The sequence below is a fragment of the Tympanuchus pallidicinctus genome, unplaced genomic scaffold (genome assembly GCF_026119805.1).
Source record: "Tympanuchus pallidicinctus isolate F22 unplaced genomic scaffold, pur_lepc_1.0 scaffold39, whole genome shotgun sequence".
Lineage (NCBI taxonomy): Eukaryota > Metazoa > Chordata > Aves > Galliformes > Phasianidae > Tympanuchus > Tympanuchus pallidicinctus.
In genome coordinates, this window is record NW_026294757.1 from 1244146 (window position 1) to 1257721 (window position 13576).

A 13576-nucleotide genomic window follows, 5' to 3' on the forward strand; every position below is an offset into this window, starting at 1 on the left:
TGCACCCCATACACCCCACTCCCACCTCAGCGCCCTCTTAGGCCGAAAAGCACCACAGAGGTGCAAGTTATTCGCCATTAAACAACATCATTAAGGACCTTGAAAGGAAACCATGATGTCATGAACAGCTTTGAGAGGAAACTGTGCCATTAATGACCGACAAAGGAAAAAAGCAGCAATCGGAGCACCTTCCACACTGACCTTTTCTTTCCTCCAGCATCTCAAATCGCATGAGAGGGTCCATCAGATTCATCTTGATGGTTGTGATGCAATTAGAGCTGTAAAACTGATTAATATCGTCGGTCACTGGGCAGGAAAACGATAAATTCACAGTTGGTATTAAATTACACTTCTATGAGTGGGGATGTTTTGAAGAGCTTGTTAGAATCCCTCCGCCTCTCTGCCCAAAAAGCCAAAACCCCCTCCATGCTGTGCCATACAGGTGTGTAATTCCAGCCCCTGGCCTCAACGGGGAGCTGGGGGTTCCTATAAAGGTTTTTGGGGTTCCCATAAAGGTCTTTGGGGTTCCCATAAAGGTTTTTGGGGTTCCCATAAAGGTCTTTGGGGTTCCTATAAAGGTGCTTTTGGGGTTGGTTCACTTCTTCCTGCCCAAGAGGGGATGAGGTGAGGAGCACCTCCAGAACAAAGTATAGAGTCCTAATCACACAAACACTGCGTTGGATGGAACTTCAAGAGACCAATTAGCTTAATTCCCTACAGCAGAACCGAGGACTGATTAATGCCATATTACTTATTATTATTTACATTAGGCAGTGAAAGCACACAACAATTAGCAGAGGAATAAGGGATGGGGTCGACGTCTGGAAACCAAGACTCCACTGAGCAGCCTCAGTTTGGCTTTTACGTCAATTCTTAGGGGCTTCCATATCGTCTGGCTTTCAAACCCAAACTTTCTTCATCGTTTTTTTGCCCAAGCTTTGGAGCTGCTCTCATTTGCTGGGCAGCCAAAGCTCCGCTGTTTCTGAGCAGTGCCAAGGATTGGAGCTCCAAAAGCACAGCGTTGAACCCCACAGCCTCCCATCCTGATGTGGGAGGGAGGGTCTGGAACCACAAATGGCAGCTCACCCTGCCCAGGCTCAGCCTTTCTCCTCCCTTCCTCCCCCATTGCCTACATATATATATATATAAAAATCTGTGTGTCTATAATGACTTCTCAAGCTGTTTTCCAGCATGCAAAAGAACACATTGCAAAGCTCTGCAGCCAAAGTGCTGCGCAAAGCTGCTCTGCACACCTCTCTGTGCGCCCCAAATCCCTCTGACTTCTCTCTGCTGGCGTTCTGGAGAGCACTGGGTGCTGCAGGGACCCCCCCCCCCCCCCCCCCCATGTGGGTGCTGGGGGCTGTTTTGAGGGGCTGCAAAGGCTGGGAAATGCCAGGGCTGAGAGAGCCCCACAAATATTGACAGGAAATGATCGGTGGCTTTTCTGGTTGTGAGCAGCAGCGCTGAGGTTCAGGCGATGACATCCTGTCCCCATGCAGTGCTGGGGCTGTGGGGCTGCTTGGGGGGGTGGGGGGAGAGGGCAGGAAATGGGGGAACGGAACAGGGGAGCAGCCTGGGGATGGGAAGTGAGCGTGGGTGTCCCTATGTTCTCCATCCCCTGTCCTCCAGACACTGTTCTTTATCATCTGTCCCCCAACCCTCCATCCCCCATCCTTTTATTCTCCATCCTCTGTTCTCCATCCCCTACCCCCATTTCTCCATCCCTCGTCCCTCAACCCCCATCCCTCACCCTTCCATCCTTCATCCTTCCGTTCTCCATCCTCTATCCCCCATCCCTCCATCCTCCATCCCTCCTTTCTCCACCCTCCATCCCTTCATTCTCCATCCTCTGTACTCCATCCCCATCTCCCCATCCCCTATCCCTCACCCCTTCATTCTCCATCCCTCCATTCTCCATCTATAGCCTTCCATCCCCATTCCTCCATCTCCCATCCCTTCATTCTCCACCCCTTCTTCTCCACCCCCGTCCCTTCCCTCCACATCTACCCATCATCTCTCTGCTCAAAACAACACAGGGGATCCTTTGAGCGCCTTCTGCCCCCTACAACCCCTGTAGGACACAAACAATTGGGGCCTGATGTGGGGCAGGGCATCTTCCAGCAGCACTTCACACCTTTAGGAGGCAGAAAGCAGCTCTGGGTTTCAGCAAAAGCTGCAAGGATGGAAAGGAAGCTGTAACCAAAGCTTCATCACCGAGCTGGAGAGATTTGCATGCGCTGTTCTGAGCTGCCTGCTTACTATAAATGTCCTAATTACTTGTCAGAGGAAGCAACTGTTTCCTTTACTGATAATTTTGGTTATTTATCACGGCCGATGCGCGCTGCGTTCAGATCATCCCTTCAGTCATCTGCCTGCTCAGTAACGCTTACAGAGGGGTCAGACCTCCTCACACACCCGATTACTCATCAGAAACGTCGAGGCTGTGACTCGTTGCAGTCACCGGTGAGTCACGGCCGTTCCTCGGGAAAGAACCGACTGCCAAATGCTGACATCCGACATCCGAGGTTTGCTCCCAGAGGGGTAAAATCACAGCGCCGCCACTGAGCGCCGCTCCTCGGTGGGCGGAGGGATGGAAATCCGGCCGTTGTTTGGAGATCGCGGCCTCACACGTGAGCGATGCTAAGGACGCGTTACCGACGTCTGTCCGTCCATCCAATGTTCTTCTGCTCCACCTGAGAGCTCAGCTCCGGCTCCGTGCAGGAGGAACCCCGGCCCCGCAGAGGGAAGGCAGCGGGGACCTCTGCTGGGCGAGCCGAAAATTTCCCTTTTTTCCCCCCAAATGCGCTCCCCGAGGGCCGCTCGCGACGGAGCCTCCGGAGGGCGCCCGCAACGCGTGTTCCCCCGCCCCGGGGTACGGGGGGCAGAGCCGGGGGCTGGGGGGCAGAGAAAGGGGGAGAGGGGCTGGAGGGGGCCGGGTCCGCTCTTGGGCGGATGTCGGCTTTTCCGAGGACGTGAGAGCTTTCACACGCGGGAATGAGCGTCACAGACCGAATTAAAGGACTTCTGTAGGGCAGTTTCTTCAACTCCGTCCATCCATCCATCCGTCCGTCCGTCCGTCCGTCCATCCAACAGCCCATCCATCCCTTTCTCTCTGCTCAGACCCCCCCGTCCACCCAACCCCTCCTGTGACCCCCACATCCCCCCTCCCCCCCCCCCGTCCTCTCCCCCCCTTCCCAGCTGAAGCCAAGCACTTCTTTTCTGCCTCCCCTTTGGGTGGAGCAGAGAAATACCCCACTGGAAACCCGTTCCTGCTCAGGAGGCATTTTGGGGCTGAGGGTGCACAGGGTTCAGTGCAATCCCTTCCAACCCCCCTCCTCCACTTTTTGAGTTTTTCTTTCATTTTTTTTATTTTTCCAGGACAGCCAAAGCTCATCTCTGCAGGTAAAGGTGAGAGCTGTCAGCTCTGCAGAGCTCCAGGACCAGAGAGATCTGGGCCAACAGATGCAATTCCCTCCCCTACACCCAAAGCACAACAATCATTCGTGAGAAGGACCTGAGGACGATCCTCAGCCTCTCCATAACTCAGCCTGCACCTCACACTGCTGGGTTTGAGCCCGTTTGGCAGCAGACAGAGCAGCTCTGAGTGGAGGAGCTCGAGAGGATGGGGGGCGCCGGGGCAGATTGAACCCCGACCTCTGTGAGTTCTGTGCATGCACAGAGCTGTGAAGGGACACACGGACGCTTTGCTCCAGGGCTCCGTGAGGGTTTGACGTGTCTCTGTGCTCCTGTGTACCGAGTTTGTGCTCTGCAGACCGAGAGCTGCATCTTAATTTGGGATATTTGAACACGGTGCCTGTTCCTCTTATCCAGCTCTCCTCGGCATGGAAACGCATGGGGCTTCGATTAGGAACTGCTGCAGATTTGCTCTTTGGAGCTCTGTGCTCCCACCCTGCACCCACCTGGAGGCACTGGGGGGGCACACTCACACTCACACTCACACTCACACTCACACTCATGCTTTCTGTCACACCAAACAAACACCTCAGCCAAAACCCCGCTCACCCAGAGCAAGATTTTACAGTGATGTTTGCTGTTGCCAGAAAGCAGCAAACTTTACAACCCAGATGTGTTGCGGGGGGGGGGGGGATCAGAGCAGCGCTGCTGCTGTGTTTATGGTGAGACCCAACACGATTGCAGGGGTTTATAATCTGAGGGCATCCATCCTCGCCAAGAATGCAGGTTGCTCTTTGCTTTCTACCTATCTAAGCCAGATGCTGTGGGTATCTCCCACTGCTGACAGCCGCTTTCTTCAAAGGCTTGTCCTCAGCCGTCCATCCATTAGGATAAAAAATGAGCTCCCCTTCTCCTGCATTTGTTTTGGGAAGAGGGAAATCATTTAAACAACTGCATCTCCATTAAGTGAGGGTGGGGAGCGGGACCCCTTTGGCTTTCTGAAATGGAGAGAAGTGCTGCTTCACAAAACAGCTGCTCCCTGCGCTCCCACCCCCGAGCCCAGCTATCAGCTCTCAGTGCCTGCTGAAAGAAGCCTCGTTTCAGGGGGGGAGGAGGGGATGATTTCCCCTTCGTTCCCTCCCTGAGGAAGACAAAAGGGCAACATGGGCGCTGCTATCTGCCCCGACCTTTGTTGTTTCATCCATCCACCACTGCACTTCCCGAGGCCTCCCTTCCCGGTGCTGTACTGTGCGCATAGGTGAGGGGAGAATCGCTGCTTTTCTCTGCCCTCCTCCTTCAGAGGGGCTTCATCCTCAGCCCAAAGCTGCTCCCCAAGCAGGGAGAAGAGCTGGCAGAGCATCAGCCCTCCCTGCCATCGCCACCAGCAAGGAGGGCAGCAGGGCTTCCCGTTGCAGAGATGGCTGCGCTCCTTTAGGACGCATCCCTTTCAAGCAGCCCCTTTGCCTTTTTATTTACAATAAACACGTCTCTGGCAAGGAAACCCTCGCCCACTCCCAGCCTCCCCCTCCCCAAAGCTCATAAAGCTCCAGCTTTGCATATCAGAGTGCTGTTCTGCAGGGCTGGGTCCTGCGGGGGTCCCAGGGTCACGCTGGGGGCAGCGGGGTCATTGTATAGCCATCATGGGTCAATAAGCAACTGGTCAGGCTCTCAATCCACATCAGGCCTTGAAGAGGACTGGGAAATGGGAGAATCCATTCATAATAATAATAAACTTGTCAATCAATGGCGGGCAGGAGAAATACTTTGTAAAAGGTAAAAAAAAAAAAAAAGAGAGAAAAAAAAGAAAAGAGAGGAGGTTTTCCTTTTCAAGTTTGACAACACGAAACGTTGGGAGGTTTGAAAAACGCTGTTTGTCTTTTGGGGTTGGAGGGGGGGGGAGCTGCAAATCAGAACGGTCTGCATTCAGAGCAAACCTCCAGGTGAAGGAAGGCAGGCAGGTGTGCTGTGCTGCCCATGCCAGAACTGAGAAATGATTTTGTCTGTGTTTGGAATAGATGTAGAAACGCTCTTGGTGAGAAAGGATGAGCTCATGCAGTGATGGGATGGACCCCTGGGCCCTTCCCTGCTGCGGGGAAAAGGGGAAGGCTGTGGCTGTCCAGCCACGCTCCTCCCAACAGCAGCGCTATGGGATGGTGAGGAATCCTTTGGTTTAAGCTCATCTCAGCCACAACAATATATTTTTCCCAGCATTTTTTTAAGAGCTTTTAAGACAAATTCACAGGAAATCAAGGTGCAGTGAGCAACCAGAGGCTTCCCCTGCCTTCTCCAGGCTGAAATGAAAGGGAAAACAAACAGAGGGGCAAACAAAGGGGGCAGATTTCTTGCCCTGAAATTCGCTGGAGGGAAAATGTCCCACGTTTATCCTTGGATGATCTCCTCGTCGTCCAGTCGTTTTTGGGAAAGCAAAGAACCCAAAAGTTCTGCTGTCAGGGGATGCTGCAGAGTGGTTTGTTGGGAGAGAAGTAATGCAGAGAGAGCAAGGAGTGACCTCAGGATGGCGAAGGGAGCGCAAGGAAGGGCTGCACTTTCCCTCTTCCTTTCCCTTTCCTGTTTCCCTCACGTGCAGCTCCTTCCCAGCAGGGTCAGCCCAAACACATCTGCAGTTTTCTGGAGTTCCTGCTCTGCTTTTGCCTCCCCCCAGTCTGTGATTGTCCCCAGAGCCGTGGCAGAGTCCAACAGTGTAGGGCTGGGAGGTGTGTGTTTGGGGGGATCCTTCTGCATCTTGGGGACCCCAAGGAAAAGGAGAATCCCAGCAGCCCATCACTGCTTCCTGCAGGAACTGCAGCCCAGTGGATATTGAGGAGAAATCCGTCTGAAAGGGAAGAACCACGGCAGGAACACCAGGTTCTCATCCTCCATCCCTGGGAGCAGGAATGGGCCGTGACTCCAAATGTGTGCCCAATTCCCAGGGCTTGGTGCAGCCCATGCAACCTTTGAAGCTCTTGCAACCCATGCAGCCCTTGTAGCTCTTGCAACCCATGCAACCCTTGTAGCTCATGCAGCCCATGCAACCTGTGCAGCTCTTGCAACCCATGCAGCCCATGCAACCCTTGAAGCTTTTGCAACCCATGCAGCCCTTGCTACGCACACAGTTCACGACCCCCAGCAGGAGCAGCACAGAGCAGTCGTGCTGCTGGTGAAACACTCAGCAAGCAGCTCCCCTCTGTGAGCACCCAGCACACCTCCATGCACCCACGGGGTTTGCAAAGCTCCCGTGCACCTCACACCAAGCTGCATCTGCACGAATCCCCCCTTCCCTCCCCTTTTACACCCCCACCACCAGATTCCACACTGAACTTTATTCACGATCAAATCACTGCTGGTTCGGGTTCCCACTGCCAGAGATTTGCAGGGAAACGCCGCAGCTTTCCGAGGCCGTTTCCCCCTGCTTTGTGCTCGGGGGTCCCGGTGCCCCCCTCTGCAACCCCACGCACCCCAAGGAGCCGTTTATTGCACCGCCCCGATTTGTGTTTTCTTTACCAGAGCCCCTCATCGAACCCACGGCCGCATCGGACGGGGCTGCGAATGCCAGCTCCCCTCCTCCAGTCTGGCACGCAGCAAAGCTCAGCTATAGGTAAAAAAAAAAAAAAAGAAAAGAAAAAGAAAGAAAAAAGGCTTTGATTTGGGCTGGAAACAAAAATAACCGGGATCTCCTTTGCTCTGTGCACGGGGCGGCTGCAGCCAGGCGACCAGCCGGACCCTCAACGGCCGCACAGCTCCGACCATCGCGATGCAAAACTTCCCCTCCCCTCTCCCCAAACAAAGAGAGAATTTCGTGTTTGTGTTGGAAACGGACCCTTTACTCACAGGAAACTCTCTGCCTGTGGAAAAACGAAGGCGAAACGTACCGCGCTCTTACAACCACAGCTGCAGAAACGGGGCATTTTCTCCGCCCGGTGAGGCCGCGGGCTGCGCGCACACGTGTGCTGGGAAGGGAGAAATCCGGCCATCGGTTTGTGCCGCAGAGGAACCCATCTCTCCCAGCAGCCAGAAGGTGAATGCAATCAGGTGATCCCCGCTCCCAAATCGCGGCCGACGGCGGAGTTATTTTAAATTTTTTTACACACGTCCTCAGGAATGCGCTTCCTCCTCCTCCTCCTCCTCCTCCTCCTCCTCTGGGATTGTTTCTAAATCGGGATCGTTTGCGGTCGATCGTACGCGGAGTTTAACAAATCATTATTATCAAATTACTCCGATTTCGCCATTCGAACCACAAAAAAAAAGCCGCGGAGGACCGACAGGGACTTTTCATGTGGGAGACAGACGAAGCTCGAGAGGGAGCGGCGTGCAATGCAGAGCTGCAGCCTCCCTTCCCCCAAAAAGGTTTCCGAGGTAACTGCAGCCCCCAAATCAGCCCCGCATTGCAGCTCCTTGCAGGGACCTCCTCAGGATTTGGGGAGGAATAGAGGGGATGGGAGAGCGGAGCTCCGGGCCGGGGAAGGGCCGTGGGTTTGGGGTTTGTTTTCCTCTTGGAGGCAGAATTCTGCCATCCCCTCTTTGGTTTGTGGGGCGGGGAGCGAGCGCCCAACTTTGCGCCGAAGTTCCAGCAGCGCAACGGCGCGCGAAAGGATTTCTTTATTTTTGTTTTAATTGTTATTATTCCTTTTTTGGGGGTTTTTTTTTTTTTTTGGTCTTTTTTTTTCTTTTTCTTCCCCCCCCCCTTTTTTAAAGGGGTTTTGCGAGATAAAGGTGAGATGTGAATAAAGGCCGCGTGAGTAGAAAGGGGTTTTGAAGGATCTTTGCGCGGCTTTGCTCCGCTCTGCTGCTGGAGTTACACCCGTACCTCCAGCCCGTGCTCCTTCCAGACCATAAATGCAGTAATTGGCAATTAATAAGGGCTCCTCTCAGTGCTGAGGGATGAATGGGAGCGGAGTCGGTGGCTGCGAGCAGCTCGCCGGCAGCCCGGAGCCTCCACGGTGCGATCCAGGGGGACGTTTTGGGAAGGGCTGCGTTATAGAAGGGCCGAAATTCCCCCCTCTCCTTCCCCCCCAAAAAGGGCTGAAACAAAACGCCCGGAGAGCTGAGCTCGGGTACGCGACTCCTGATGAGATTTTTTTTTAATTAATTTAATTTTATTTTTTAAAATTTTTTTTTATTATTATTATTTTATTTTATTTTTAACAGAGAAAAAGCGCGGTGCCCATTGTGTGCGCGGGGCTGTGCGTGTGAAATGTTGGGGTTGGTGACATCACGGCGCGCCGGGACCCAATCAGCCTTCGGGCCGCGGGGGGTCCGACAGCTCCGGGACGAACCGAACGCGAAGCGCGGAGCCCGGAGAGGCTGCAGCGATCGGAACGGATCCCCCCCAGACCCAACCCAACCCCCTGCCCGACCCCCGGCCCTCCGAGCAGCTTTGTGCGCTCCGATACCTCAGAGGCTGTGAGCGGCGGAGGGCTCTGTGCTTGTTGATCCCCCCCCCCATACACACACACACACACACACCCCTTCTCCCGCCCCCCTCCCGCCCCCCAGAGGGATTATTTTGGGAGTGGAAGGTGGGCTGGGACCTGGCTGGGGGAGCTGCAGGACTCGAAATGTTTGACTTCTTTTTTTTTCCTTCTTTTTTTCATGCTGGGGAGGGGGAAGAAGAGAAGTGCGGCTCCAGTGCGGGAGGAGCGGGGTGTTGGGAAGATGCTGCACACCGTTGACTGGAACGTTTGAAGGGGCGATCGACTGCTTTGGCTTCCCCCCTTCCTTCCCCCCCCCCCCCCCTTTTTTTTTTTCCTATTTTTTTTCCCCCGCTCCCTCCCCCACCTCTCCGGAGGGGCAGCGATGTGTGATCACGGAGTGGAAACAAATATGTCCTTACTTTCAATGCCCCCTTTGAAAGAGACAAAGTAAACGCTCTTTGCAAAATGTTCCTGACCTGCGAAGGGACCTTCGGGATTGTTCCAGCCACCATGGATTACAATGGGGACGCCGGGCCGGGGCATTTCCACGCCGGCTATCAAGAAATCGAAGGGATAAACTTGGGATACTTACAGATCAATGGCACTCAGATGTTTGCTCTGGCCCAGGTCCTCAGCGACCTGTTCAAGGATATCCCCAGGACCACCATCAGCAAGAAGATGGAAACCTTAAAGATTAAGAGCCGCCGCTGCGATCTCCACGAGCTCCGCACCCTCAAAGCCATCAACTCGGTGCCCACCCGCGCCGTGAAGTGCTCGCTCATCTCCAAAGCGGACCTGGAGGCTCTCTGCACCTCCTGCAAGAGCCTCAGCCCCCGGCGGAGGAAGAGGAAGAGGAAAAGCAAGAGGAGGGAGCAGCTGCTGCTGCCGGACCCCGGGGAGCTTTTCTCCTGCCCCCGGCCCCAATTGCTGCCGTCCTGCAGAGCCGGCGGCTGCTGCTCGTCCCCGACCCCCGCCCGCCCCAAGCTGCCCCCCGGCCTCAAGCCGCGCCCGCCGCCCGCGGCTCTCCTCCCGCAGCCCTTCCCTCGGGACTGCCCCGGCCTCGACAGGGCCCCGCGGGGTCGCAGGGGCTGCGCTCTGCCCGAGAGCGGGGGGCTGCTGGCCGGGGCGCTGGGCGCGTATCCCCGGGACCTGACGCTGCTTCACCCCGCAGCCCCCGCCCCCCACCCCGGCCTCGGCCCCCGCTGCGCCAAAGGGTTCTTCCAGGCCGAGAAGGGCCCCTCGGGGGGGAGGAAAAGCCGCTCGTCCGCCTTTCCCGGTTGCAAGCGGCAGGGCACCTCTGCCGGGTATTCCAGCGACTCGGACTCCAGCCTGGACTTCGCGGGGTCCAGCCCCGCCACCTCCAGCGACTCGTCGGAGGAGGAGGAGGAGGAGGAGGAAGGAGACACGTCGTGCAGCAGCGAGGAGGGCAGCTCCTCGGAGTCGGAGAGCAGCTCGCTGTGCAGCGGGGACTCGGTGCAAAGCACCCGGTACAGGCAGGCGGCTCTGCCCCGCTTCCAGCCGCAGCCCCCCCGGGAGCCCCTCGGCGACGAGCGGCCGTCGGAACCCCCCCCGGGTGCGGGCAAAGCGCTGCGGGCAGAGCCCGACCTCCTCTTCCTCTCTCAGCAGCTCTGGGCCAGGACTTTGCGAGCGTCAACTTCGGAAAGTTTGAGCTCGGCTCCGACCCTGGGCTCGGGGGCGCAGCCGGAGCCGTACGCGAAGCAGGAGGCCTCCACTTCTTCCTCCTCCTCTTCTTCCTCCTCCTCCTCTCCCCCCCCCTCCCCGAGCGGCACCCCCGGGGGGGACCCGCCACAAAAGGAGGGCGGCTTTGGGGGCGCGGAGCCCTGCGCCAAAGGAAAGGATTTGCACAAAGATGCCTCGAACAATAGAGCCTCGTTAGGCCCCGGCGACCGAGCGGAGAGGCAGAGCGGTGCCGCAGCCGGGCCGGCGGCTTCCCAAGGGCCGCCCCCGGAGCCCCCGGCCCCATCTCCGGCGCTGGCTGGGGGCCTCGGTCCGGACCCCCCCGGGGAAGCGGCGGAGCCCCGGCGGGAGCACTTCGACCGCCTGATCCGGCAGTCCAAGCTGTGGTGCTACGCCAAAGGGTTCAACGTGGACGGGAAAAGTTTGCGGCACGGAGGGAGGACGGAGCCCTGCAAAGCTGCAGAGCTCAAATCCCCCGGCTCCAAAAGAGCAGAGAGCCCCGGCACCTTGTCAAACAAAGCTTTGAGAGGCAATGGCTCGGAAAGGAATGCCAAGCGCAGACGCCTTGCCAGAGGCGCTGAGGCAGAAAGGCAACAGAGCTCCTCCAAAGGGAGGCCACAAAAGACTCAAAGGAGGAATGCCAAAAAGGGAAACACTCATTGCAAACGCCTCGGCAGCGCCGGGCCAACCCCGCCTCGGAATTCCTTCAGCCTCATGGGCAACTTCCCGTGTATTCCCTCCTTGGTCGTGGGGGAAGACGGGGATCTGTGCCCTGCCTCCTCCCTGGGGGGCAAAAACTCCTGGGCCCTTTCCAAAACCCACCCGCTGTGGAGATGGCACGTGGGAGGCAACGCCATTCCGGTGCCCCCCAGCCTCAAATTCCGGGGCTATAGCTTGGAGGATCTCTAAGGACAGCGGACGGCCCCGCACGAAAGGTTGCGCGCAGCAGATGCGGGGGGGGGAGGGAGGGGGCGAGGGAAGGGGGGGCGCTGAGCGGGGCTGAATGGGGCGGGAGGGGGGGGGGTGAGGAGGAAGAAGAGGAGGAGAGGGAGGAGGAGGAGGAGGAGAAGAGCTCCCCGCTGGGGTTGGGGTCGGTTCCGTTGTCCCGGTTGTGTCGGGATCCGGAGTTGGTTTAGCGGAGGTTTAACGCGCTCGGAGCCGCCCCCCTCCCCCCTTCTCTGCTGCACGACGGGGCTTTGGGGCAGAACGGGGAGACGGGGGGGGGTGAGGGGGGGTCCGGGCCCTCAGCATCGCCCCATCAATTCCCCCCTCCCCCCCCCCAACCCCAACCGCAGCCCCACCTCTGGATGCCAAAAAGAAAAAAGGAAAAAAAAAAAAAAGAGAAAAAAAAAAAGCCGACACGAGGAAAGAATAGATCCAATTTCTCCCTTTTCCTCCATAAATGCATTGGATTAAACCCATAATAATCACACGCAGAGAGAACGAATGATGTCACGCAGCAGAAACTCGCGTTTCGGCCCCGCTCCGTCCCAACGAAACCGACGGCCGGCGATCCCAAATCGCCGCGTTAATCGCGATCCCCAAATGTTTTCTGTCTGCTTCAGGGACGGGATGAAAACACCGACTTTAAAAAGAGCAGGAAATGCTGTTTGCTAAAAGAAAACAGGAGGCTTTGAGGGGAAGTTATTTGAGACTGCTGCGTGTGTATTAACAGGAAAGGAAAGGCAGAGCAGGGGGTTGTTTGCTGGATAACAACCCGCTCCGACAGCCCGAAGGTAGCAGGCCTGTAAAAGCTTTACGGGCACGAGAAATCGGATCCAGGAGCATTAGCAATAGCGCACAGATGGACAATTTGATCCTTCCCGAGCTCCGGGGTGGAATGCGGGGAAGAATGCGGAGGGAATGCGTCGCCCTGTGCAGAGGAAATCAAACCCCGCTTTAACTTTCCTCGCAAAGCAGCGTCTTTGTGCCGGCCCTTCGGACCGCTGCTCTGCGAAGCCCTCCGTCTCGTTTCGGGAACGCGAAGCCCAGAGATGCGGCTTTACGGAGCGGGGGGGAGGAGGGGGGGGTTCCCCTTCTTTTCCATTCGCAGCTGCGGGTCGGGGTGGGAGCTTTTCTGCGACCCCCGGCTGGGAGCCCATCGCAGAGCTGAGCCCGGGGAATGGGAAGGGAAGAGGGAGAGGAAGGGAGAAAAGCACGGAACCCCCGGAGCCGGCACGGCACGGCCCGCTTTCTTTCTTTCTTTCTTTCTTTCTTCCTATATTTCTTTTTGTTTTTTGTGGGGGGGGGGGGGGGGGGGGGGAGTTAAACTTTATCCGAGAGTTAAAAGAAAAAGAAAAAAAAAAGAAAAAGGAAAGAAAGAAAGAAAGAAAAAGGCGTTTTTAACGTCCAACGTATTTTGTCTCTGTTCAGCGCTGTTTATATTGGAGACGGCGAATTGTTGCTAAAAGCGGTGTTTGTTTTACTTGGGTTTGGAGCGGGTTTTTTTGGTTTGTTTACACCCCCTTTCCCCCCCCCCCCCTCCCCCCCCCCCCCTTCCCCCACCGTTTCTCTCTCGCTGAGCAGGGAGGGATTTCTTTCGGATTCCCTCGATCGGCTCCGCGCTCCGACGCGGCCGGGATGTGGCTGCTCACATCTCCACCCCCCCCCTCCCTCCCTCTCCCCGGATTCTGATTAAAACCTCAATTTTTTTTTCGGAAAGGAAAACAGTTCATAGGAATTAAAAAAAAGCGGCCGAGTGGAGGATGGAGAGCTGGGAGCGGGAGGACAAAGGAATCGGGGGAAAAAAAAAACAAACGGGGAAAAAAGCAGCAGCGGCAGCGAACAGAGCGCGCCGCTCCGCGTGCCTGGAGGGGGGATGGGGGGGGGGGGGGGGGTCGAGGACAAGAAATAACTCAGGAACGTTTTCTCTCCGGGATGTGATCACCTCACCCAGCGGCTGTTCGGGTCACAACTCGGGGTTTTTTGGGGGGGTTTGTGGGTGCGCGGTGCAGGTGGGTGGCAGCAGGGCTGGGAATTCAGTACGAAGATACCTCAGAACTTTCCGTTCTTCCAGCCGCGGAAATAAACCCCCCGTTTCACGGCACAAAAAT

General features: G+C 56.6%; 1 protein-coding gene across 2 annotated transcripts; it reads left to right on the forward strand.

The window, feature by feature from the left end:
- Positions 1-7559: 7559 nt before the first annotated feature.
- On the forward strand, positions 7560-13280 carry EPOP (elongin BC and polycomb repressive complex 2 associated protein). 2 transcript variants are annotated; one of them, XM_052700243.1, is made up of 3 exons: positions 7560-7767; positions 9015-11458; positions 11819-13280. In XM_052700243.1, exon 2 carries the CDS (start codon positions 9291-9293, stop codon positions 11430-11432), a length of 2142 nt encoding a protein of 713 aa, XP_052556203.1. In that variant the 5' UTR covers positions 7560-7767; positions 9015-9290; the 3' UTR covers positions 11433-11458; positions 11819-13280. The 2 variants fall into 2 exon arrangements, with proteins under 2 accessions (XP_052556203.1, XP_052556204.1); XM_052700244.1 differs by having other exon boundaries at positions 12089-13280.
- Positions 13281-13576: the final 296 nt, after the last annotated feature.